At 37.0% G+C, this 24,799-nt stretch overlaps 4 protein-coding genes across 6 annotated transcripts; 2 read left to right on the forward strand and 2 right to left on the reverse strand.

The window, feature by feature from the left end:
* Positions 1 to 5,207: 5,207 nt before the first annotated feature.
* On the reverse strand, positions 5,208 to 12,190 carry LOC113317211 (probable pre-mRNA-splicing factor ATP-dependent RNA helicase DEAH9). The gene is made up of 22 exons (XM_026565351.1): positions 12,055 to 12,190; positions 11,759 to 11,963; positions 11,562 to 11,651; positions 11,280 to 11,359; positions 11,085 to 11,154; positions 10,918 to 11,003; positions 10,733 to 10,802; positions 10,547 to 10,642; positions 9,992 to 10,088; positions 9,457 to 9,503; positions 9,276 to 9,359; positions 9,129 to 9,182; positions 8,939 to 9,039; positions 8,620 to 8,710; positions 8,301 to 8,465; positions 8,002 to 8,091; positions 7,325 to 7,396; positions 6,916 to 7,014; positions 6,716 to 6,802; positions 6,198 to 6,251; positions 5,856 to 5,923; positions 5,208 to 5,523 (listed from the first exon to the last, which is right to left on the reverse strand). The coding sequence occupies exons 1-22, from the start codon at positions 12,147 to 12,149 to the stop codon at positions 5,376 to 5,378; spliced, it is 2,049 nt and encodes a 682-aa protein (XP_026421136.1). The 5' UTR covers positions 12,150 to 12,190; the 3' UTR covers positions 5,208 to 5,375.
* A 266-nt stretch (positions 12,191 to 12,456) lies between these two features.
* Positions 12,457 to 17,608, forward strand: LOC113317212. Its single transcript, XM_026565352.1, has 9 exons — positions 12,457 to 13,048; positions 13,312 to 13,425; positions 14,017 to 14,165; positions 14,786 to 15,213; positions 15,306 to 15,481; positions 15,929 to 16,014; positions 16,636 to 16,769; positions 16,893 to 17,195; positions 17,419 to 17,608. The coding sequence occupies exons 1-9, from the start codon at positions 12,620 to 12,622 to the stop codon at positions 17,592 to 17,594; spliced, it is 1,995 nt and encodes a 664-aa protein (XP_026421137.1). The 5' UTR covers positions 12,457 to 12,619; the 3' UTR covers positions 17,595 to 17,608.
* Positions 17,609 to 17,834: 226 nt separating this feature from the next.
* Positions 17,835 to 19,462, forward strand: LOC113317214 (D-aminoacyl-tRNA deacylase 1-like). 3 transcript variants are annotated; one of them, XM_026565356.1, is made up of 7 exons: positions 17,837 to 18,039; positions 18,122 to 18,358; positions 18,458 to 18,488; positions 18,632 to 18,772; positions 18,981 to 19,006; positions 19,087 to 19,145; positions 19,231 to 19,462. In XM_026565356.1, exons 2-7 carry the CDS (start codon positions 18,311 to 18,313, stop codon positions 19,256 to 19,258), a joined length of 333 nt encoding a protein of 110 aa, XP_026421141.1. In that variant the 5' UTR covers positions 17,837 to 18,039; positions 18,122 to 18,310; the 3' UTR covers positions 19,259 to 19,462. The 3 variants fall into 3 exon arrangements, with proteins under 3 accessions (XP_026421140.1, XP_026421141.1, XP_026421142.1); XM_026565357.1 differs by having other exon boundaries at positions 18,292 to 18,358; XM_026565355.1 differs by lacking the exon at positions 18,122 to 18,358 and having other exon boundaries at positions 17,835 to 18,039.
* Positions 19,463 to 20,033: 571 nt separating this feature from the next.
* On the reverse strand, positions 20,034 to 24,485 carry LOC113317213 (negative regulator of systemic acquired resistance SNI1-like). Its single transcript, XM_026565354.1, has 15 exons — positions 24,236 to 24,485; positions 24,065 to 24,131; positions 23,876 to 23,969; positions 23,677 to 23,727; positions 23,495 to 23,584; positions 23,268 to 23,336; positions 22,901 to 22,982; positions 22,752 to 22,801; positions 22,310 to 22,516; positions 22,153 to 22,223; positions 21,995 to 22,064; positions 21,140 to 21,205; positions 20,653 to 20,805; positions 20,461 to 20,552; positions 20,034 to 20,350 (listed from the first exon to the last, which is right to left on the reverse strand). Exons 1-15 carry the CDS (start codon positions 24,345 to 24,347, stop codon positions 20,281 to 20,283), a joined length of 1,344 nt encoding a protein of 447 aa, XP_026421139.1. The 5' UTR covers positions 24,348 to 24,485; the 3' UTR covers positions 20,034 to 20,280.
* Positions 24,486 to 24,799: the final 314 nt, after the last annotated feature.

Consider the following 24,799-nt stretch of genomic DNA (forward strand, 5'->3'; position numbering starts at 1 on the left):
GTTAGAGCATTGCTCGGTCGAACTCGCATGCGTTGCTATATCTCAAGTATGTTTGTCAATATTAGTGATCAAACCTATAAGTCTTGATTACTAGCCTATTAGAACTAAGGTCTTGGATTAGGATAGAAAGTGTACTTGAGCTCAAGACTCCATGGAAATTAGAGCTGGCAAACCAACCAAAACCCGCGGATAAACCCGGACCGGCCCGTGAAAACCCGCACCCGGCTTGGCTGGTTGTCCAAACAAGCCGGGTTAGGGTTGTAGAAATGTTAGCCCGTAGAAAAACGGGTAAACCCGGACCGGACCGTAAATCCGCGGGTTAAACCCGTATACCCGCAGTTCCACCTCTCCATTCGTCGCGTGTCCTCTCAGGCCCTCACATTTAGTCCAAGTGTCCAACTCCAACAAATAAAATCGAAAAAGAAAAAAAAAACTAGCCCTCACTTTCTTCTTATTCCTCTTTCTTTTTCTTCTTCTCCTCCTTCCATGATCTTCATCTGTTGCGATTCTGTGAACCATGCTATGAAGTGAAATCGTAGATTTGAGATCGAGAGAAACATGAAAAGATTAAGGAGTGGTTAATTATGAATCGAGGAATTAGAGGATGGGTTTAGCCAATTTATTAGTGGTGTTCATACTATTTTCAATTTCTTAAACCACTTCATATTTTTTCCTTGTTTTCTGAATTTTGCTGGTGTATTTTTTTTGTCATCATACTGAAATCAATCAAGTGATTGTTAATCGTGTTGTAGCTGGTGCTTTTGGGTGTACAATCAGCGGGGGAAGATTTACTGTGTTTGCCATGAAACGATGAATTTGATTCAGCAGTGGTCCTTAATTTTGATAGAGTTTCTCCAAGGTTTGTTAGTATTTATCGGTATATGACAAGTCTGAATGATTTTGTAATTGTGATTTGAGTTTCGAAAACTTTTTTTTAGCTAATTGGTATTTCAAAATTTTGATCCTAGGGTTTCATTTACATTCTTTTTGTAGTTCAGGCTTACTGATTTATGGAATTTTTACCTTTGGTATGTTTCTGTCATAAGAAAAGGCCTCTTCAATGGCAATTTACATTTCAACAGGGAGAAGAAGAATTTATGCAGAGATATTAAGGTTTCACTGGTGTTGAATCTGTTGACTGAATTGAATTGAATAAATTAGATGAATGTCAGGTTGCAGCCTTGCAGGGAGGGAGTTTTAGATGGCCTGAATGTGGCCGGAAATAACCCTGAAAACAGAGGAAACTCTGTCAAAATCGATTTCTGGCGAGTTGACTACCAGAAACCAGCTAACCCGTGAACCCACAAGATTTACCCGTTACGGGCGCGGGTTGAAAAAATGACCACCCGTGAAGAATATCAACCTGCATGTTTTGGCCCGTGTTAACCCGAACCCGTGTAAACCGTAATAAGCCAGCCCCGGCCCGCCCGTTTGCCAGCTCTAATGGCAATCATCATACAAGACGAAGGACTACTCAAGGAACTGGTGGATCTTCATCGACTAAAAGGTATGTGGAGACATGAACTTATCTGTCACTCAAAAGTCTATTTACTCTATCTCCTACTCTTGAGACAAAAGTTTTTTTGATATATAGACTTTCATTATACACATTTGCTATTTCGAGCCGAGTTAATCTCGCCTATCTATTTCTCGAAATGTGTGTTGGTAAGCTTTCGCTTTAGCCGAATTCATCTTTACCAAGTGACGAAAGTCATGTTATGTTTCAATCACTTTGAAAATTGCTCTGACGAAAAATGGTCTGTGAATAACGGTTATATAACGTTCTCTGAGAATGTTTCAATGATTGAAATGAGAGTTTAGATTACATAACCATTTGTAGGATATAAGCATTATTATGGAAACACATATATGCATAAGTCCTTATTCCTTGAACCAAAGTTTGAGAACTTTGTTGATCAAGAGAAATGGAAGTGGCGTGAGCCAAGTCCGCGAACTAAGTCCGCGAACTTGCGGAACTTCTCGGCCCGAGAATTTATGCTGGAGTTTGTGTACTCCTTCCATGAGCTTAAGTCCGCGAACCCAGTCCGCGAACTTGAGCAGGTTATATTTAAAGTCGGTTGTTCTTGAACTAATGTTTAAATAAACTAAGGAATGCTTTTGCAAACCGTGGCTATAAAGTTCATGAACCGATTCGAGTGAATCAAACCGATTTTGCTTCAATTGTGTCTTGTGTAGTTACATAAGATTTCCTTGCAATTGAACAACTCTCTAACTAGTTCATTTGAGTCATTTGAACTAGTTATGGTGAAGAATAATAAGGTTGATATGAAAGTGATCATATGGCTAACCTTTTGGTTGACTTGTTGAACCAACAAATGTTAATGTTTGGGTACGGTTCATAAACCCAAAATTGGACATTTCATTTGTGTGTGACAAGCTAAGTTTTCGATCTAACGGTTGAGAAATATTAGCTTGAATCTAATCAGGTTTTCATCTAACGGTGAATATTGAATGCTTTGTTACTAAGCTAACATTAATTGCAAACCATGATTTGAAAGTGTATATAAGGGAGAACTCTAGCAACTGGGAAACCTAATCCCCACACATTCTGTGTGATACTAGTTGTGCTAAGCTAGAGTCGATTCTCCTTTAACCTTTGGTTTCTTCTTCTAAACTAGGATAACGACTTAAAGACTTCATTGGGATTGTGAAGCCAAACCGATACTACTTATATCGTAGTTGTGTGATCTATCTTGTTGTTACTATCGTATGAGTATAATTGTAATAATTGGCTTGAGATTTATATCTCCGATAGGCAAGATAAAAAGTAATCACAACAAACTTTGTCTCATCGTTTGTGATTCCGCAATATCTTTTTCGCTGCGTCGATTAATATTATTGTGAGGTGATTGATAATACTAAGCTGTTCTTCGGGAATATAAGCCTGGTACTATTGATTGGTTCCTGTTCACCTTGATTTATCAAAAAACGGAACAAAACTCGTAGGTATATTCGTGGGAGACGGATTTATCTATTATCGTAAACTTTTCTGTGTGATACAGATTTTTTTATTAAATTCTTCGACTTTGGGTCGTAGCAACTCAGTTGTGGGTGAGATTAGCTAAGGGAATCAAGTGTGTAGTATCCTACTGGGACCAGAGGCGTAGGAGCATAATTGTACCTTGGATCAGTGTGAGATTGATTGGGGTTCAACTACAGTCCAGACCGAAGTTAGTTTGGAGTAGACTAGTGTCTGTAGCGGCTTAATACAGTGTGTGTTCAATCTGGACTAGGTCTCGGGGTTTTTCTGCATTTGCGGTTTCCTCGTTAACAAAATTCGGGTGTCTGTGTTATTTCTATTCCACATTATATTTGTTTATATAATTGAAATAATACAGGTTGTGCGTAGTTCGATCAATTAGAATATCCGACCTTTTGGTTGTTGATTTAAATTGATCGACACTTGGATATTGGTCTTTGGTACCATCCAAGTTATCTCTCTTTGATTAAGACTCGCAGATTTCTATTTGCTTGAGTAAAGATCAAATCGAGAGATTGAGATATAAACTCTTTGATATACTTTTATCTAGATTGAGTCTGACTGTCTAGTTGATTCTCTAGAAAGTATATTAGAGTTTGTCCATACAGATTGCTAAGCGAAATATTGGGTGTGGTTGTTAGACCCCCGCTTTTTCAATAGGGAAGTACCTAATCCCCCTGGTTTCTTTCCTCAGCAGCTTTCATTATGACGGCAATTTTCTCATCAACAGGAATAGGGTTTGAAGCAAAATCAACATATTCTCCTAGGAAAGACCCGTACTGGTTTAGAATACTCGATGCATAAGCCTTTTCAATAGCTAAAACAGGCGGCGAAGAAGGAGGACTTTTAAAAAAGATTGAAGAATGACCACAAGATTCCAAATCTGTAGCAGATTTTGAAGATTCATTAGAAAATTTACTTGAAGATGAAGAAAAGGTGATAATAAATGCTGGCCTGACAGGCTCAACCAAATCATTTTCTGGAGTGAAACTCATCGGATTGATGAGAAGATGAAAGATAGATGAAATTAGAAGGAGCAGAGGAGGATTCGCCTTTACAAAATTTAGTTTTCGAAACAATATCCCCTAAAAGTCCCTCACTCTGAGTCATGAAATCCCAATCTGAGATTTCCTTGTAATCGGGTAAGGGGGAGTCCAAGGATGAAACGGGTGAAAAATCCGAAAAGGGTCTTTTACCCAAAACAGTCAAATGCTCATCAAAGTCCAATATCGGCCCATCAGGTGATGCATTTAGACCGGCTGACTCTCTGTCTGACTCGCTACCTTTTGACTCAGATGAAAGCAAGTCTGGACCATAAATACTATCAAAGAAGGTATCAGAATCAATCAATTCCGTGTCGTGAAGAACAAAATTAGGAAACATGGTAGCAGATACTTTAGCTAAATTTGTAAGTAACTTAAATTCAACTTTAAATTGGGAGACTACCCCCATCCTGTATTCAACATCATCTCAGCTGATCTCCTCAAGGATCATATAAATGGTTCTACTTCTATTGTAATGCAGGCTCCTTTTGAATCTTAGTGGTTTAATCAAATACCTTACTAAAAAAAAAAAGAAAAAATATATATAATTTTATGGTAATGATAATCTCCTTCGGGATGACCTGGAATAGGCTAGAAAAAAATGGGTGCTTGACAGGGTTGATATCTCTATTGAGCAGGTACCAAGAGGATCTTGACTGCGAGCAAGTTTTATGGTGGAATCCATACATCTTCCATCTTCCACGCCACCTCAGCACTTGGAATTGTGGATGGAAGCGCAAGTGTAATGGTGGAATAGTAGAAACGCTATTCTTAATGGAGCTAAAAAAACGCAATTAAAAATGGAGCTAAAAAAACGCTATTAAAAATGGAGCTTTTTTCTCGGCCGTTAGATTTCAACAACTCATTTTAAATCTACAGATAAAAAAAAACGCAATTCTTAATGGCGTTTTTTTAGCGCTATTCTTATTAGCGTTTAGCGCTATTCTTATTGGCGTTTAGATGGATTCCATGAACTCTTCCACGACATCGTGGAACCTTGCTTGGATTTCCTGTGAAAGACCCCAACTTGAAAGCCACTGGACTTGACATTCCATGGTTTTTTCACATTTGGAATAGTTTGGATTCCACCATAAGACTTGCTCTAATATTGACAGCATAAATGATGGTCTTGGTTTTTGATATTCTTAGGAGGCATTGAAGAGTAAGATCAAAAAAATTCACACAAAAGTTTCATTTATAAAATGAATGAAACCCTAGCTTACAGAATTCGTCCACCATTTCAAATCTGTCTTTGCACTTGCATACAGATGTATTATCTACAGTTTTTCAGGATGGTAACAGCTCATTCCATCACCCCGCCAACAAAATGGTCAACGTGCATCAAAATTGGAGCTTTTTTGCTGATAAAGATTGGATGCAGCCTCTGTTAGCCAGGAAGGCTCAATTGTCATGACATTGCGCATGTAGTGCCGATCAGTCAAGACAAGAGAATGATAGACTACCCATTTCGGATTCACTCTGCCAAAGTAAAGAAGAAATTACTTCTCATATAAGTGTCTACGTAATAGAGAAGGATTAAATTACGTTGAACATGAATTAAATTACATGTCTTTAAAGATAAAACGAGATGCATTCCGAAGTGCAAAATTTACAACCAAAAGGATCAGCAGCAATTTTTTTGACACTGAAGTGTTTACCCCTTTTTTGATCTTATGTAGAGTCTTGCTTTACCAGTTGGCAGTGTTGAATTTAATAAATAAAACAGTGCATGATAGAAAAATTAACTTTCATTGAATGACACATGGGGCGTGATGAGACTAAGTGTTATGGGGGTAGCAGAATTTTCTCACCTGAATAGTACCGACGATGGATGGATATGTACTTCTTGTGAATTCCTAACAGTCTTATACACTCCACCCTGAGGACAAAATAGCCCATACATATCAGAAAATTACTAAATAATGTTTGCTTCAACATTCAAAAAGGAAACAACAACTGATAGAGCAATAAAAATTGATGATACTGTGTTTCTCCACCAACTAATTCAAAACACCAAAACGGGGATAGGAGGAAAGAGGCTATCTAGGCAAGAGGCAATCTAGTTAAGAGAGATGCCTTGATTGCATTTGCACATGATGCAAAATTTGTGAAGGTCCATGCAAAATTGTGAAGGCAATCTAATCAATACTTACTTCCAAACGACATGCATTGGTGAAAAACCCAGCAGTAACTGCCTTTCTGAATACCTGCAATAGGTGTAAAACATTTAGATCGCAAATTAAGCACAAAGCTGGAGAAGTTGTGAATCACTCAAGACATAGGGACTGATTCATAGTCAAAGAATATAAAGATAAGCAGATGCAAACTTTTTATCTCGTTGGACAAACGACTAAAACAGCCAGATTCTCTGAGCTTGACTAAGTGGTAGTGGAGTCATCCGTAACACTATCAATATCAATCACATGTAGCTGGACAATGACATTGGTAACGGGTAAATGAACAAAACCCATAAATTTGCAACCCCTTAGTAAATTATCAAAAGGAAATTAGATTTCTTTCATATTTGTTTCTCAGCTTGGTATTCGTAATATTGACACCCAGAATCATTTCTGTTTCTTTAGGGGGTTGTCTTAGTTTACTGATTACAGATCTGGTAGGGTATTGTATAGCAGGGATTCAATCCTTACATTAAAAAAGGTCAATGACAAACCTCTGTATCTCTTTCGCATGACTTTAAGGCTATGCCGAGCCGATGCGCAATTCTAGTCAGTTGTCCCCTAGTTTCAACAACCTTTTTCTGCACACAAGTTCCAGTTATTTGTTAGTACTGATAACACCTGAAAGAACTGAATCAGATTTAGATAATAACACACATACAGTTTTCTAATGCTGTGAAGAAAGGATACCCACCATCGCCTGATAATTAATGAAGTTCTTATGACACCATTGTGGAGATTTACCGGATTGCAGGTATGCTTTATACACGTTCAGGTATGTTACATGATCCCCCTGCATGCCGTGGTAAAAGCGGTGGATTGCATATAAGTAAACAAAAAGCTAAAAATAACCATCAGTTCAACACTAAAAAATTAGGTGGCGAACAGATCTACAGCCTTCCAGCTACGGACATATATGATTGTCTTTTGCGTAGCAAGTTTTTCAAGCGTTTTAATTTTTAATTGGTATCTTAGAAAATCATGTTTCAAAACAAGTGGTGCAGACGCAAGACAATCTGTCCATTACCCCCAACGAATAAATCTAGGTCTTTGTACTCCCACCTAAATCCTGTTACTCTGATAAAGTAGAAAGGATCACAAACCTCTGCCGCAGCGAATCGTAGTTTAGCTTCATCCAACTCTTTTTGTGATCCTCTAACAGAAACCCAAATAGACTGCAAAAAGGCACAAGATTGTTATCTAGACAAGAAGATAGATATACCAAAGGGCCAACTCAATATTGTGATGTGCAAAATGATGAAACTAGTTTGAGAGCACCTACTGAACAAGAATTAGCAAATTCTGGCCTTAATGTACCTAGTTACACTCTACCACTATGCGGTGATTCAGTGTACAGTTGAGCTACATGCCTGCAACTATAGCTACATCTCTATGAGACCGAGAAGATAAGTAGATAGTTCCATCAATGAAGTATATGAAATGCCTTTCTGTACTAACCGTACATATATATGAATGTATTTTGCTAAGTTTGCTGTCTTATATATATGTAATGTATTTTTTAAAGTTTACTATTTAATATATCTATATTAAACTGCCTAAAAATATTGTGCGCACAGTGTCCCCGTATTTTAGTTTTTCAAGTTGGCGTATCATAGAACCGTATTGGACACAAGACATGCAACACAGATATCAACACTACTGCAGTGCAAATAAAGATTTGAGCAGTTTTCTGTGCAATACCAACATCCAGGATTATGTAGTAATATGATTTACACCATTAGTATGACATAGAAAAAGGAAGGTCCAGTAATGAATTCACCTGGATGGAGAGAATTGCTGCTACTGTTATAACCTCCTCAGAACACCCTAAAAGGTGCCCAGATAAGATCATCGTCGATACCGTAGGGTCCTACAACAAATAGGTCACAATTATTCCTGGATAACTACAAACATGTGTGAAGGTATAGATGAACAATTAGATCTACTACAGATTAAGAAGACAACAGTAAACGGTAAGGATGTAACTGCAGGGGTATCATCTCTAACTGAATGTTGTAATATGTAACAGGGTGATAACCCAACAAGGCAACAAGAGACACTAGATGAGAACTGACATACCAGTGGAATCTCAGCAACTTGAAATCCAATCGGTGAAGTAAGTTTTGCATCATCATCGATAACCCCAAGTAAATAAAGAATTTCAAGTGCTCTAACCATTGCCTCTGGTGCTGGAGGTGCTGGCCAATCAAAACCTAAGATATTGTCTATACCCAAGGCCTTTAACTGTAAATTGACATTGCAATCAGCATTGATATTAAAACCGAGGAAGTCAGTTAGTACATGGAAAGCATAAAGAAAATTCCAAGAGTAAGACAGTATATCACAATGTGGCAAAAACAATAAACCGTTAGTAAGAATGCTTTTAAGCTGCACATACTTGAATTATAGACGAAGCGAGGTTTGATCTCTGCATTTCTGGGATCCCATGAGCAGACATTTCCTTATTAAAGAACTCTTCAGTATATAGCCTGGGACCAGGAAATCTGTGTGAGATGATTATGAAATGCGCAATTGAAGGTAAAATGCATGTGGGATTTTTCTTTCTTCTTCTTTGTTTGCTTCACATTAATTAACATTTAGACAAAACGGAAGATAATTATTTAGCACTCTCAAGACAAAGAAAATCAGCACAAAAATATGAGCAAGAAAGGAACCCCTATTTTTATCTGATAATGCCATTCTTGCATTTTAAATACCTGTAACACTTCCCTGGCCGTACTCTTCCAGCTCTCCCAGCTCTTTGTCTAGCAGATGCCTTGGATATTGGTGCCACCACCAAATTTTCTATATCTGAAATCTATACAAAACAGAAAACACGCAAACCTTGAATCAAACAAGTAAATATCACTCCAAAAAATACAAAAGAAAATTGGGAATAAAAGATACCGGATTATAGAAACGCTGTTTCGAGAATCCACTATCCACAACACAGACAACACCCTGCATAATTTGATGCGAATATCAATTAGCAATTACAAGCATTGCATGGAACATATATATACTGTTAATCATGTTTTAAAGAAAATAAGTCACCTCCAAGGTCAATGAAGTTTCTGCAATATTAGTAGATATTATAACTTTCCTCTTGCTTCTAGGTGTAGGAGAAAAGATAAGTTCCTACAGAAAAACCAAATGCGGTGAGATCATGCTACCAGCTTAATATATAGGCACACATTACTACATAAGAACTACAATATACGACGGGCACACACACCTGATCCGCACGTGAAAGCCCCGAGTACAAAGGTAACACCAGTAGACCTGAAAAAGATGTGTAATCACTCAGGATCGATGTGATTGAATAACGGAGAGGGTTATTTGCTCAACACATGATACACGAAGTCTAAATATTTTGTGATCGAAGAACTTCTACATTAAATCAGCACGCACTTCACAGGTTTAAAGGACAATCCATAACAGCTATGAATTTTCTAGCTGAAAAGTTTTTTATGTTTACGTTATTACTGTAGTCCACAAATGGTTGGACAAGTGTCATACACATGCTTGAACTACTAAAAGTTGAAAGTAGTGGCTAGGTGCTCAGTCATTATGGAATGTGAGCGACCTTTTTCTAGATGTTTATCATCATCATTCGGTATATGAAATAGAAAACTGACTTGTACAAAATGGTATCTTGGTATCTAAATTCATTTCTAGATTCGGTTTCCATCACTTTATCAGCAGAGGAACTTGTTTTCATCAGTATAAAAAATAATACAGGGAAATTATAAGTGTCAATTCTATGTTACCAGAAGATCGCCTAGTGTTATCCTCTGTAAGCAGTTGAACAGCTGCATCAATATCATCCTGACCAGCAAGGAACACCAAAACATCGCCTGGAGGTTCCTACAGAACAAATTTAGAGTGAAGAAGCAAATACTGGATGATAAAGAGTCAAAGAAAGATGAATGCAAATATGCAACATCTTTAAGGAGACCCAATCAAGTAATTGTTTTTTTTTATCTAAGCACGCAATATTACAGTATTGAGTAACGGATTTGAGTTTGTAAGTCATAGACAGATGAATGATCATGTTCTAGAAAGTTGCTATAATACATTACTATGCCTGCTGAAATGGAGCATAGTGACATGCTATATATATTCATTACTTCAATAGACAAGTAAGAAGTGAAAGACTTTGGTATGTAACAGATCAATGAAGTGCAGACAAACAACAAATAGATGGATGACATGTTTTCAGGCATATATAAGAGACATTACTCTTCTGGTACTAGAACATAACAGAGAGCTCATGTAAACATAGTCATAACGTTCTAATCTTTGAACCATAAACTGCAGAGTACCTGATCATGAATAGCTAAAATTGTTGAAACAGCAGTTTGCAAATAATCGGATGCAGGTTCCTCGAGATAGTGAGTCTGAACTGTAAATCCTTTACCCTGGTGGTAACACATAAACATAATTAGCCTTCTACTGTAACAGATACTTTAATTAGTTAACACAACAACTGAAGATACCAACTAACATACTTCGACAGACAGTATGGCAGGTTCTTTTGTTGGTCCAAGCTTGTCAGCTCCTTTCTCTTCACGTCTTTTGCTGGTCAACAGAACAAAACGTGTGAATGGAAGTGATATTCTGAAATCCCGAGTTAACAAATTTCCACAAGACAAGACATGTCCAAACTAAACTGCAATTGATTTGGACGAAGTACCTGGGGCGGAAGAAAGCAGACATAGACTTTGCTTCAATTGTAGCGGATGATATTATGAGACGCAACTCAGGTCTCCGACATTGAATCTGGAATGTGTATTACTGAATTAGATGAGGAAAACAAGAGCGACAGTAAACACCAGGATGTAAGACTTGCTCAAGTAACACCTTTTTAAGGAGACCCAATAGGATATCAGTTGAAAGGGAGCGCTCGTGTGCCTCATCCACCATTATAACACTGACAACGATGATGAGAAAGGAAAAGATTACAATCTTTTTTTCAATAACAAATTCTCTATTGCAGACCATGTATATGATGACAGAAAATGCTAGAAGCAGAAGCCTCCAGTAAAATTCGTATACCTATATTTGGTCAAAAGAGGATCTTCCATCATTTCCCTCAGTAGAACGCCATCAGTAAGAAATTTGATTCTGGTTACACCCTGTGATACAACAAACACAAATTTATTTTTTACACAAAACACTTAATCTCAGGCCACCATAAATTTTCACCAATGGAGTACAAATTCAGCATAACCTATCATCTACTTAAACCCCGAGTTCAAGGCAAGCAAATACCTTAACACAAAACTCCAACAGTGTCTCGAAACTAAAAAAAGAAACAAAAAAGAAAAGAGGTCTCACTGGCTTTGTAAGATCTTCAAAACGAATTGTATATCCAACTTCATCTCCAAGAGTTACACCCATCTCTTCAGCTACCCTCGCAGCAACGGACTGACAAATAGAAGAACAAGACCAATCAAAAATAATTATAAAATGTTATTTCAAGACAAATAGTTGAAATACCATATTTTGCATTAGGGTAGTAAAAAAACAAAAACCTCAACGGACAATCGTCTTGGTTGTGTACAAGCAATAACCCGTCCACCTTCAGCCCACCCTGCTTCGTTAAGAAACTGAGGGATTTGAGTAGTTTTACCACTACCAGTTTCACCAACAATGATGCTAGTAGCATGATTCTCAACTAGGTAAAGAATGTGTGTACGGTATTTGTAGACTGGTAGTCTTTGTCTTTGCTTCTCAATACTGTTTGTGGCAAATCAAAATTCAAAAATTGATTAGTAGTTTCACCAATTGAAAACAACTTTATTATTAGATACAAGAGAATCGAAGATACCTATGAGATGGAGTTGATGACACAAAGATGACTCCACCTTCTTCATCGTCTATGAGTTGAGGTCTCTCTGTTCCTGGTTTCCAAAACCTAGACATTTCTTTGCTTTCTTACACTTTGGGAGGGAGCAGGAGCCAAGACCAGCCTTTTATGCGTATACTGATGCGCAAAGAGTTTATAAACTAGTTTTTGCCGAACGAAATCATCAAGTCGTTGTAGTATAGTGGTAAGTATTCCCGCCTGTCACGCGGGTGACCCCGGTTCGATCCCCGGCAGCGGTGTTAATTTTTTTGCACTGATTTTTGTCGAACTATACGGACCCCTTTCAATTCGCGTATAACGTACTTTTTGGTAATAAACAAAACCCTAATAAACCCTTTCTCTGTGTATATACTATACATTTTCCTCCTCTTCCTCTGTCCATCTTTCTCGAATTTCTCTAAAGGGGGATAATTTTTCGCCCAGTTGAATAAATCCTGGGTTGGGTCGATTGATTTTGGGGATAAATTTCTCAGTATAGAACTGGTAGTGTTTGAATGAGATAAGCAAAATCGAAGTTATTATATGTATGGCGGTGCTTAAGGTAATCAAATCTGAAGTTCCTGAAATCCAGATTGAAAAAAGTATGGCGGCGCTTAAGATATGCAAATCGGAATGCAAATCTGAAGTTGTTGAGACCATGGATGAAAAAAGTTTGGTTATTCATGATAATGACGGTAATATCACTACTAATCCCGATCAAAAACCTAATATCACCACTTATTCCGATGAAGAAGATGATACCACTACTGATAAACCAACAAAGAAGGCTGTTAAACCTCGAAAGAATGCTGGTTTACCTAGGAATGTGAGACCGGTGCATATCAGGAGATTAACCCGTATTCTTAAGAAACTCGTACGATTTCATAAATGGATAGAAGCGAGTGGTGTTTTGAGTGTACTTATGCAAGGGACTGAGCATGAGAAGTCTCCCAAGGAGAATAAATTCAAGTATTGGGTAACCATAGTTTCCCTTATTTGTTTAATTCTAACTGATTGAATTTTGAATGTTGTTTTAGATAATAGTCTTCTTCCACATTGTAGTGAATGTAGGGCTGTGTTTATCATGTGATAATCATAATATTGGTATTGAGATATAAAAACAATGTGGCATTATACTTCGATTATTACATTTTTAGCAGCCTTGGTCTATGGTCTCATTTTTTTAGTTGGAGGGAATGTTTAATCAAGACCCTTTTGTGGACATCGTAATGGTTTTAGGCTGCATTGGAGCTTGCACATAAGGGAGATGTTAAATTGAGAGAATTCAGAGTCAAGGGTCTCTATGATGTTTGGACGAAAAAAAACGGGAAAATGAAGCATTGGTCACCAAAGGTATTAGTTTCTGTAGCCACTATTAATCTCTTTTTTTTTCTCTGTCAATTTCATTTTACGTAGTATTTGTAATGTGGCTTGTCTTCCATAATTAGTTGACTTCGGAAATCCCTGTGGCAAATTTACCTAGAGCCCTAGCCCTTGTGTTTTGAGGGTTTTGTTTTTGTTCTGTATTTGGTAGAATTAGTCCCACATCTCTTTGATTCTCTGGTTTTTGAAGTGCAGGCATTGGACATTCCATCTCTTGAACCCAGTTTTCAAGGGAAGTTAGTCCATGGGATTTAACATCTATATTATATCTCACACTATTTCTGTATACTAGGGATAGGGAGTATGTTCTGGTTATCATTTTTCGCATTGTTATAAATGAATTTCTGATTTGAATCGTCGATGCATCGATTGGTAAAAATCTGATGAATCTAGTGAGAAGTTTTAAACTTCTTTTCCTAGAAAAATCTTTTAGTGGTCAAAGCTTTCTCCTTAGCTTGTCACCAAAAGCTCTAGAAATGGGACCTTACTCTTTGAAGTTAGAGTAGATGTTGTCTGTGGGTTTACTAGAATCACTGATCTTATATTGTGTTCTCCATGCAGGAGAAATGCTTGTTCCAAATGCAATACTTCCTTTACCGTCTTACGGTTCTTGCGCATGGACACAGAGAGATGGAGACAAAGAAGGATATCAAAGATGAGAAGGGAAAAAAGAAGGATATCTTAGGAGAGGCAGAGCTGACTATCACACAGTACGGTTCTTATTCTTGTTATGTTATCAATTTTGCGTAACTTTAAGAATAATTTACCATGCCTAGTGTCTGGTAGTAAATATCTTCTCGTGCTTCTATTGAGGCATATCCTTGTTTCTGTGGCCTTTCTGTATGCACCTTGAAACACCTTTAATAGATAGATCACTATTAGACGCTATTCAAGCTAGCTGCGGACCTTTTTTTTTTACTATCTAGGCAATTAAGAAACTTTCTGTAGCAATGTGTAATGCCGTCTTTTAGGGTGATACTGTTTGTTAATGCAGCAAAAATAGCCTTATGTGTGTAATTTCTTGTATCTCAACGATCATGGATCCTTAGGTGTAAATATTTCAAAACTCTTTATAGTTTCAGAAGCTTTAAATTATATATCGGCAATTTGAGAAATAGCTAGCAGTAATATGCATGCTTGTCTGGCTGGATGTTGGGTGTTTCACTTTCACCTGAGGTTCTATAGTCTAGATGTTGTGTATGATAATTAGGTGAGAGGCTTAGAAATTTCTTTTAATTAACCTATACTTAATGGTATCTTTGAGGAATGGGTGGGAGAGCACAATTTACAGGAATGTGTCGTCTTAACCAACCTGATGTGCACTCTGCAGCCTCGTGAATGATAAGGATTTTGAGAGTGAACCAATCGCAAACATTGTGGTTGGCCTGATATATTACGAGCTTTGGTATATGTCCTCTACCCTGAAAGAGATGAAGCTGAGAAAGTTTGACACGTATGAGAGATCTGCAGTATCAGAAATATCTGGAATAAATTCCTACAACGAATTTGAAGATTTAGATGGTCAAAATTCTGTTAATGTTGGGAATGCAGAATCTACGGTTCAGCGGGATTCAGACACCTCTATCGTGGACAAGAAGAAACATCATATGGACATTGATGTTATTCTGCTGAGAGAAGAAACCAAAAAATTGTCACAAGAACAAGGTCTCCACGACGAGGAATCTTCTGGAGTAATTTGCAGCAAAGAAATGCCTTATCAGCATCCAGGAGGGAACACTTCCATTTTCTATTCACGCGGTGAGCTCTGCGTTTGCATTACTGTTGACGAATTTGATCCCTTTCGTTGATCTGGGTGCTCGCATTAACTGTGTACCATCTTTCCCCAAAAGGTTTGCAGACGAGTTTGTTGCCTTTGCGGTTGCCAAGCCCGAGTGAGAACGTGGAGGAGGACATCGATTCTCACAGAGGGAGGGTTAACGAAAATTATGGTAAAGCAGTGAATCATTTGAGTCGTGCACTTTATTCTACTTCACCTGTATGGGCATCCCTACTTCCTTTGGTGCAGGTAATCTGGATTCTGTTTTCCCAGAATCCTTATATACTGATATATATGCCTTGTGATCAGGTTTATATTTTGCATGTTACTTTGTTTAGGAATCCTGTTGGCTTTGTGTTGTTTTCCCAGCATCCTTAAATACGGATATGTATGCCTTGTGATCAGGATTATATTTTGCATAATTACTTTGTTTAGGAATCCTGTTGGCTTTGTATTGTTTTGTAGTTTGATGTTCTTTGCCCAGAAACTTTATTCTCCTTTAGATTTTTAACAACAAGGTAAGTTTTCACTTACAGAGGTATATATATACGTATTAGCTATTTCACCCCGAACTGTGTGATACTCTTGGTCATAGATATGTTGACGGTAGCTATTTGTGATGTTTTCAAAAAAAAAATTATAATTCTTTCTTACAGACTTGTTTTTTATTCCTTATTTTTACTTGTTCCTTGTCAGTTGTTGCTGCTTGGGGATCAAGTTGAGGCGGCACTAGAGGAGCTTGAGAACATATCCCAACGCTCAAATGCAGAACTCCCCTTTAGGTAAGTCGATATTCGTTGCCAACATTATCCATGTTATATGTTTACTTCGAGGTAATAGATTTGGAGATGGTCAGCCATCCACTTCTGAGCAAGCCAGTTATTTTTGTTAGCTGACAATCTGTGCTACCATTTTTCGCCTATTGAGAATATCACAACGGCATCATGTACAAGCATAGCCATAAAAAATTCCACTTGTTAGAAAATAAACACTCTGCAAGATCACGAAATAGGAACATGAGATGAGATGGTATATCTAGAACTGATTCAACTTAAACATGTCCCCAGACCAGAAAACTGGAGGAAAAAAACATAAATCAGAATGCCAAAAGGAAATGGTGAGTTGAGTTTGAAACATCATGGGCGACTCTCTTTAGCATTATATGATGTGATAGGCAGATTTATCAGAAACTACTCTTCTAATCCTGCTCATGACAACATAAGATTAATACGATATTCTATTGAATATGAAACGAAATTACTTTATCTTCTGTCAGTCACATTTTATTCTTTTAGTGCTTTGTCAACACGTTAGTGTTGACAAAGCATTTGTTTGTTTTGCAGATTAAAGGCCAATCTTATACGAAGCTTATGGTATATCTTCACAATTCATTTGTTTTGCAGATTAAAGGCCAATCTTTTAGAAGGTTTTAATGGTACGAATGCACTAGTGCTTTCGACTTGTTATGAGGATATACTGAAATGGGACTCTACTTCTATCAGTGCAGTAACTAACCTTATCACCTTGTATAAGAATGGTTCGTTTCGATCCCTTACAATGAGGTTGTTTCATTTGATGAATATGTTGGTCTATGTGATTACATTTTGAGTAGTAAATTTGTCGTGCTTCTGAAGACTTCTCTTAGAATTCTACTTAGCAGGTGATTACAGTCTTGAACGTTTAGTGGAGATGATATCTTTACATCTTGATAATACCTCCGGATCTTGCAATGTATGGGAAGAACTTGCTTCATGCTTTCTTAAAGCATCTCAGATTGAAGATGTTCTTGAGTCAACTAACAGTAATTCAGAAGGAAGTCGTACAAGGAATCTGGGTATTTCCAGTACAGTTGGCAAATTCATTACTGTTGGAACGTCGCGTTCGGTATGGAAGCTCCGTCGCAATTGGTGGGCTGACCGCCACTTCGTTGTTATTACGGACTTTCCATTAGAGATGCAAGCAGGTATGTTAGAATGTAGGAATCAGAAAGCCTAAACTAGATTTCAAAGTATTGAATATCACTGCTGCATATATATGTTTTCTCCATAAACCAATTTTTTTTTTCCTCTTTTTCGTTGACCATCACTTCTTTAAACTCGTCCGTATCAATTTAGTCATTAAATCTAACAAATTCCATGATTTATTATTTGGATTTACTCAGATATTGTTTTCCTCATCTTCAACAGGTGATTGGAACCTGTTAGCATTCAAGGCCGCGTGTGCATCCCACTTGTATGGTCCCGAGTTTGATTATGTTAAAAATGTTTGTAATTATTTAGAAAGAGAAAAGAATGCAGATTTGTTATTGTTGTTACAAAGACACAGAAATAATTCAATCATGCTCTTTAAGCATATGAAATGAGTAATATTACTAAATTGATCATTGTCCTCTCTCTCTCTTTCCATTCACTGTCAGCTTCTGAAGTATGCATTGCAAGAGATATTTGTTTGGCTCAAGCCAAGCCAATTAATATTGGATCAAGTAGATTAGGTTAAGTATTTCTATTGTCGTAAAAAATGAGGTGAAAAATTAAGTAAGAAATGTAAGTTGCAACATTAGTACCACACAACAACCTCTAGTTGTGGCAAGTACAAATGAGACTGAGAGGTACCGGAAAGAATAGAGTTTTGAAAAAACAAAAACTCTTTGAATGGGGGGCATGTTTCTTCCTCCCCCCTCTTGTCTAACAACCCTAGCACAACGCATAAAAACCAAACATTCTGGTCCATCAATTAGCAGGAGGAGGAATTGGCAAATAAGAAGTATGAGGGCAGTTGTTCAAAGAGTTGCCTCTGCAAGTGTTGAGGTTAATATTATTGTTTTTATCCTCGAGAAATTTCAATTCATCTGTTTGCAGTGATTTTGTTCTTATTGTTCATTGGAATTAGGTTGAAGGGAAAATCGTTCAGAGATAGGACCAGGTTTACTTGTTCTTGTTGGGGTTCATGAATCGGATCTTCAATCTGATGCTGATTACATGCAACTCTTAACTACTACTTCCTTTTAAAAAAAAAAAAAAAAACTTTTGTTTTGTTTAGTGATATTCTTCTGGTTGTAGATGTAGAAAGGTACTTAACATGAGATTATTCACAAATGACAAAACTGGAAAAGCTTGGGATCAGAATGTAACAACTCTTAAACCCTAATCTAAATTCTTACGGCTCTCTCATGTATACATATCTTTGTGGGTTTTTCATCAATTTGTATGAATTTTGATTTTTCAGGTTATGCAAAAAAACTATGGAGTTTTATTGGGTAAATTTCAAAACAAACACATTTTCACCTTGAACCCTTCTTTCATTTTTCTCTTTGGTACTGGATGATTGTATAAATGAACAATGCAATATTCAGTTATATTCGTTTGAGTTGAATTGAGTTGGTGCTTCTGGTTATGGCAGTGAGTCAATTCACATTGTATGGAATGCTCAAGGGTAACAAACCAGATTTTCATGTCACCATGCCACCTCTTAGTGCAAAACCTTTCTATGCTTCGCTGGTAGATAAATTCCGCAGTTCTTACAACCCAGATTCAGTTAAAGGTAACAAGGAATACAAAAATGTGATTCTTACTGCAGTCTAAACATTCATTGAGTTTGATGGTTGTGTTCTTCGATTTCTGCTGTACTTCAGAACATGTATAACCAGATCTTGGTTTTTCGTTTTTTTTCTGTGATGATTCTTCTCCTATTTGGTGGAGTGTTTTGCACATTACTAATGTAATTCTGTTTCATTGCTTCATTCTACTAGATGGTGTTTTTGGGGCTATGATGAAGGTAAGAATACTGCAGCCGGAGTATAATTTTCAATCTATCTGACACAAACGTAACACTTTGTTGGTGCAATTTTTGTAAAGGTCAACTTGGTTAACGATGGTCCAGTCACAATGCAGCTTGATTCTCCACAAACATCCAAGTGAGTATAAATTAATTGCAAACAGATTAGGCTCCACATTTTGCTTAGTAGTTCCTTACTAACGGTTGAATTGCAATGTTTTCAGGAGCACAAGTGAGACAACAGAAGGATAATCCATATAGGTTGATTCATTTTTAGAAGCTAAATGAGACCGCAGAAGAGAACTCACACGTTTTGATTTATTTTAGTAGAATCTGTTTATTTATCATTTAGTAGGATTAACACTTTGTAGTCTTATGACTCTTATCATAAACTAGAATTTGTTACGTTTCCAACAGAGAAAATTGAGTTACGGTAAAATTGAGTTTATCTATTTTTCACTCCAATGGATTAAGATGCGTGTCTAGATATGTTCAATGCTTTCATCGAATGAAAATATGAAGTTGGAATTGCTGGTCCATGTTCACCTTCCTTAAAAAACACGGATTACATATTAGAATTAATCTTTGTTTCAGTTTGTGGAGTGATGACCTACATTGAACACGGAGGGAGGTACTTTGGAGAACACAGTGGAGCTGAGGCCATATTTTTGAGGATTTTTCAAGCTCGGAATTTTGATGGGTCATGGCGTATTGATGCATCGCTCCAAACACATTTTCTAATTATGAGATTATCTTATTCCTGGTAGTATTGGTAGGGAAGTCTTAAGCGTTTGCACACTCAAATCCGTCCATTTCATAATGCGAGTAACTAGACATGTTTTCAGTGTCATTTGCAAATGGATGGTCATTTGCACACCCTTTACAGTGTCAGATAAAATGGCAAGGCAAGAAAAATCACCTTTTTTTAGGTGGTCCAGACCTCTAGTCTTACTTCATCGGTTGTTATTTTAAGATAAACCGATTTTTCCTAGATCAACTGTGTACACTATTAACAAGCCTATAAATACAGATAGTTTAAAAAAAAAAAAAAAGGAAGTATGTAGCCAATGTCTGGCAGAATCACGGACTGATAAGTTCATTTAACATGTAAACATTGCAACAAACAGAAGGCACCCCTTGTAGACATAATAACGGTTGACATAAAACTGGCAAACAAAAACCAATTACAAAAAACAATTTCCAGCATTACGAGTGAAAATGAAAACCAAAGATGACTTTTCTGTTGCTGACAAATTTTGCTCAACGGACAAGCATCATTTTGTTGACAGGATTGTTGCTGCAGTAAATAGTGCCTCTTCTGCAATTTGCAGCATCTCCATATCCCTAGAAGTATGTACCAATTTACTGTAAGCTATAGTTCGTAACATAGTTTATGTAGCAGGACATTTACTGTAAACAAGACACAATTTATCACAAAAGTAATGGAAACTCACTCATCTATTTTTCTGAGGTTCTGAAAAGCAGCACTTATATCCTTGCATACTTGTACGAGAGAGCTGTCGTCAGCTTTTTCACATATGTATGCCTTAAGAAGAAAACAAGAAAAGATATTAGTGAAAGGATTGTTGGAGGTCAATATTAATATAATACACACCCATGTACAGGAATTCCCAAAAGAAAAAAACCTGAAAAGCATGTGCCAGAAGCAATTGAGCTACTTCAACATTGATTTTCTTGACAATGCTGCGCGTGCTCGCCACATTCGAAAAGCACTTCAGAACAACATCTAATTTTGAAACCTCTGGTGTATTATTTGACCTCCTGGTTTGCAGTGAAGTCTGCCATTGCAGAATAAAAAACAAAACATTGAAGGTTAGGCAAATGCCTCAAGTCAAACAACATTACAAATTTTTGAGACACAATTTAGTGTTAATTTTCGACAAGGTTTGGTTTTCATACGAAACATCATGGATACTAACTTTAACAAATCGAGGACAAACATAGTTTTCTACATGATGATCAGACACAACAGGTTCATACCAGGAAGATAACTAATATTGTCTATTAAAATGGAAATGGAACTTCGACACGCTCAAGGTGGATAAGGTATGAAACTCAGAGTTTCCTCCCAGAATATCATGATAATTTTTAGCAGGATGCCTCTAAACTTACTTTTGGTACGTATTTCTCAAAGTACTGCAAAGTTATGTCTAGTTTCCATTGAGATTCGGAAAAGACCTGCACAACAAACAATCCTCAGTCATGTAATAAAAATGCATTCAAAATAGCATGTAGGAAGTATAACAAAAAGATCCTTCTATATGTGTTCAGCAAGATGGAGTTAAACTGTTGCCAATAAAGTGATGACACCCTACCTTTAAGACTATAAGAAAATATTTTGACATACCCAGAGGGTGCCGAGCTTGGTTTTCCCTGTTGTTACCAATGTCCGATGATCCATAATATTAGGAAAGGGTTTGCAGAGTTAAAATATTTTTTTGCAAGATTGTTTTGTTCATAATTAGTAGTTCCATGAAACCAGTCATAATTAATATATGTTCAGCAAGTACAAAGTCTCTGAAAAAACCGCAGAGAATGTCCTCTATGTAAATCAACTTTCTCCGAAGGGAGGGAGATTGCATGATGCAAATGTTGAAAAAAAAAATGCCCCATTTGTTTGGGATTTGATTCTAGTTTGCATGGATCCATTAAGCGTAAAGCAAAATAGGGTGTGAAGTACTCAACACTTTTAGAGTTGGAAAGATTATCTATTCTTTTGCGTCTCTATTGGTGTTCAAGTTTCAAATTACAGACGAAGTTTGATATAGCTTCTCTTATATAGCTTTAGACAAAATTAAGACATCATTTTTTAACTCGCCCGAATTTCCCGGATACCAAGCAAGCCCTAAAGGGATAAAGAGGAAACCTTATGTATAAACCACATAGGTCTCAACAATTCTTTGAAATCAGGGAAAGCGAATATGAATGTAGCATATCAAAGGGGTGATCATAAGGCTCAGAAAATACCTGGAGAAATGGGGAAATAAGATCTTTGTTGTATGTAAGTTCATCAACAATAATATCCAGAAGAGGGACTCTGCATGAGAACACTCGTTACAGTGAATTCACTCAACAAGTAAATGCCCAAAATATAGGCATCCCAAATAGTTAACAGAGCAATTTACCTCACACCATCAGCTCTTGACGTCTCCCCTTTCATATCTGCTTGCTTCTTTGAGACTTCAAGCTCCAGTATCTAACCGAGAAAGAACAGTTATCATCAAGTACAGTGGTGGCCGTGGTGTTGCATTAGAATACTCAAAACACAATCAACTATCTTACCGATGTCAAAAGATTTTGCACTGCAACAACAGTTCCCTTTCCTAACTCAGACAAAATAGTCGGCCCAACCACACCACCTGATGCTTGTGTGGAAAATTTAGCTGCAGATTCTCCATCAGGAATATCAAAAAATCCAGCATGAGATCCTTTACATAGAATAGACAGGCAGTCTTTGAATAAGCTCCTATAGTTTATCCTTCTGGACCCCTGCAAAACATCTACTTTAATGCATTGTCCATCTAGCGACTACTTAACAGTTAGCAAAACGAAATGCTTCAAAGAAAGCATAGAAACAAATAGAAGTGTAGTATCAGATAAAGGGAAATGATACACCAGTCACATATGCAGTTATGCACAGAAGTTCAGCAAGAAGTGACTTGTCAACCATACAAGAAAAATATCCCCTGTAGGTAATGCATAATAACAGAGATCAAGAATATACCAGTAGAGTGTTTAATAAAGACTCCCTGAGAAGAGACCATTCCGAGCTTTCTGGAATGTAATATTGCGAATTGTCTTAATAAGGGAGCAATTAAATTAATTGACTTAAAAAAGTAAATGCACCATAAGACATACATCAGACTGTATTACCTTTATATACAGAGTTGCGAGGTAAGAAATCTCTTTCAAGAACCTTGATAAGATACTGAAACAAAAACATGTCCGCCAGAGGCTGATACAAAGAGAACATTGTAAGATGATGGTTGTGCCATCTAGTGACCCCGTAAAACGTTCAGCTCCAGTATACCAATAAACCACTAAAACAAACAGATAAATATGTCCTTGCAAAATAGATTCTTCACATACAGTGCACTGACCTTACCAATACAAAATATTGGAAACCAAGAAAGTACGACAACTGGATTGAAAAGTGCTATAAAAAGAGAGGTAATGCTCAATGCATATGACCAAACATAAAATCCAGAAAACAAAAGTTGACTAATAGTTACTCATTTACCTTGATCCCTGACAACTTAAAACCTGTATCAGCAGCTTGTGCGATGCTCTGGGTAAGAAGAGAAAATCCCTGCAAATAGCAACATCCGAATCTAATGGATCGATTCTCTTTTGTAACTTCCATCTACCATGGCTTGCTTGTATCAATTTCTTTATTTCTATCGACTTCTTTGCAATTAGTCATATTCAGTCCAAATTTAATGCAGGATGAATCATGAGTAAACTCACATTGGGGTTCAGTGGCTCGTCCAAGTCTCCATTGGTAGAATTCCTATCACTATAAGCACCCTCCGAACCAAAAGAGAAAGGTGACCACGCCTACATAAGCAAAAGAAGGTTCACTAGTATCAGACATAAGATATCCAATACATGAATTATAGAAGAAAATACATAAAGGGCAATAAAGTTACCTCTTTATCTACAACCAGTTCGGAGTTGGATAAGTACACCCGCGGATACCGCTGCAGTAGGTGGCAAAACACACACACAGATAAACATCAAATAACAACTTAGAATCATAAACTTATTTAGGGATTTGAAAACTAAGAAAAAATAAAATAAATAAGACAATTTGATAAAAAATAAAACAAAATAGGAAAATTTAATTACCTTCTCTAACTCAATCAATAACTGGTAACTTGTGATAATCAGTTCAAGAGTTGTTCCAAATCTCAGAATTTGGAAAATCGCCTCGAACATTTTGCTTTTTTTTTTTTTTTTTTTGCACACAAATCAATCAGTAATATGCTCACGGAAATACAAACAAGGGCACTTCCAAAGGAAAATTTAAGGATATACCTGCTTGGAACAGTTCCATTTTCAGGAACAATAGAAGTAACGCGAACAGCTTCAAGGAAAGAAAGCCCTAAAATATCCCACAGATAAATAAATGAACTTCAATAACAAAAATAAAAAAGACCCTAGATTACAGGATAATAGTAGAAAAGACAAGATTGATAGAGATTATACTGTCATCTTCTATATCACGAGCATCTTTAACTCCAAAGGAATCTATAATCGCCAATGTATTCTCTTCGATGCCTCTGTTACTGTTCATTTTGCTAGTTCTAATGGTACACATAGTTTCCTCCACCTTAGTTCTTGTTTTGATAGAGAACTAGAAGTTGAAACCCTAAATTGGTATTAGGTTTGTTCGAAGTCTAAGAGGCTTGTTCTATTTTCCCGCCAATTTGTGCGCTCCGCGTAATCTTGAAGACGTCGGATGTTCCCTTTCGAGGGACACTACACGGCTAATTTATATATATATATACCGAATTTGATCGTTTGTTATGCCAGGTGGATGGACAAACTCACTTTTGTGCAGTGGGACAACTGGTTATCGAGCAACCATTGCAAATTGATACGGTCATACCAAATTGAGCCAAGTGTCGCCTCAACCTGATTCGACCGTACCAAGTTGATGCGGCAACAATTATTTTGCAACAGCTAAATAACGACCATATTTTCCCTCTCTATAAACTCAACACTTTCAATTTCCTCTACTCACAACAACTTCATTTTTCTTTACATATT

This window comes from Papaver somniferum, chromosome 10, assembly GCF_003573695.1.
Source record: "Papaver somniferum cultivar HN1 chromosome 10, ASM357369v1, whole genome shotgun sequence".
Classification (NCBI taxonomy): Eukaryota; Viridiplantae; Streptophyta; class Magnoliopsida; order Ranunculales; family Papaveraceae; genus Papaver; species Papaver somniferum.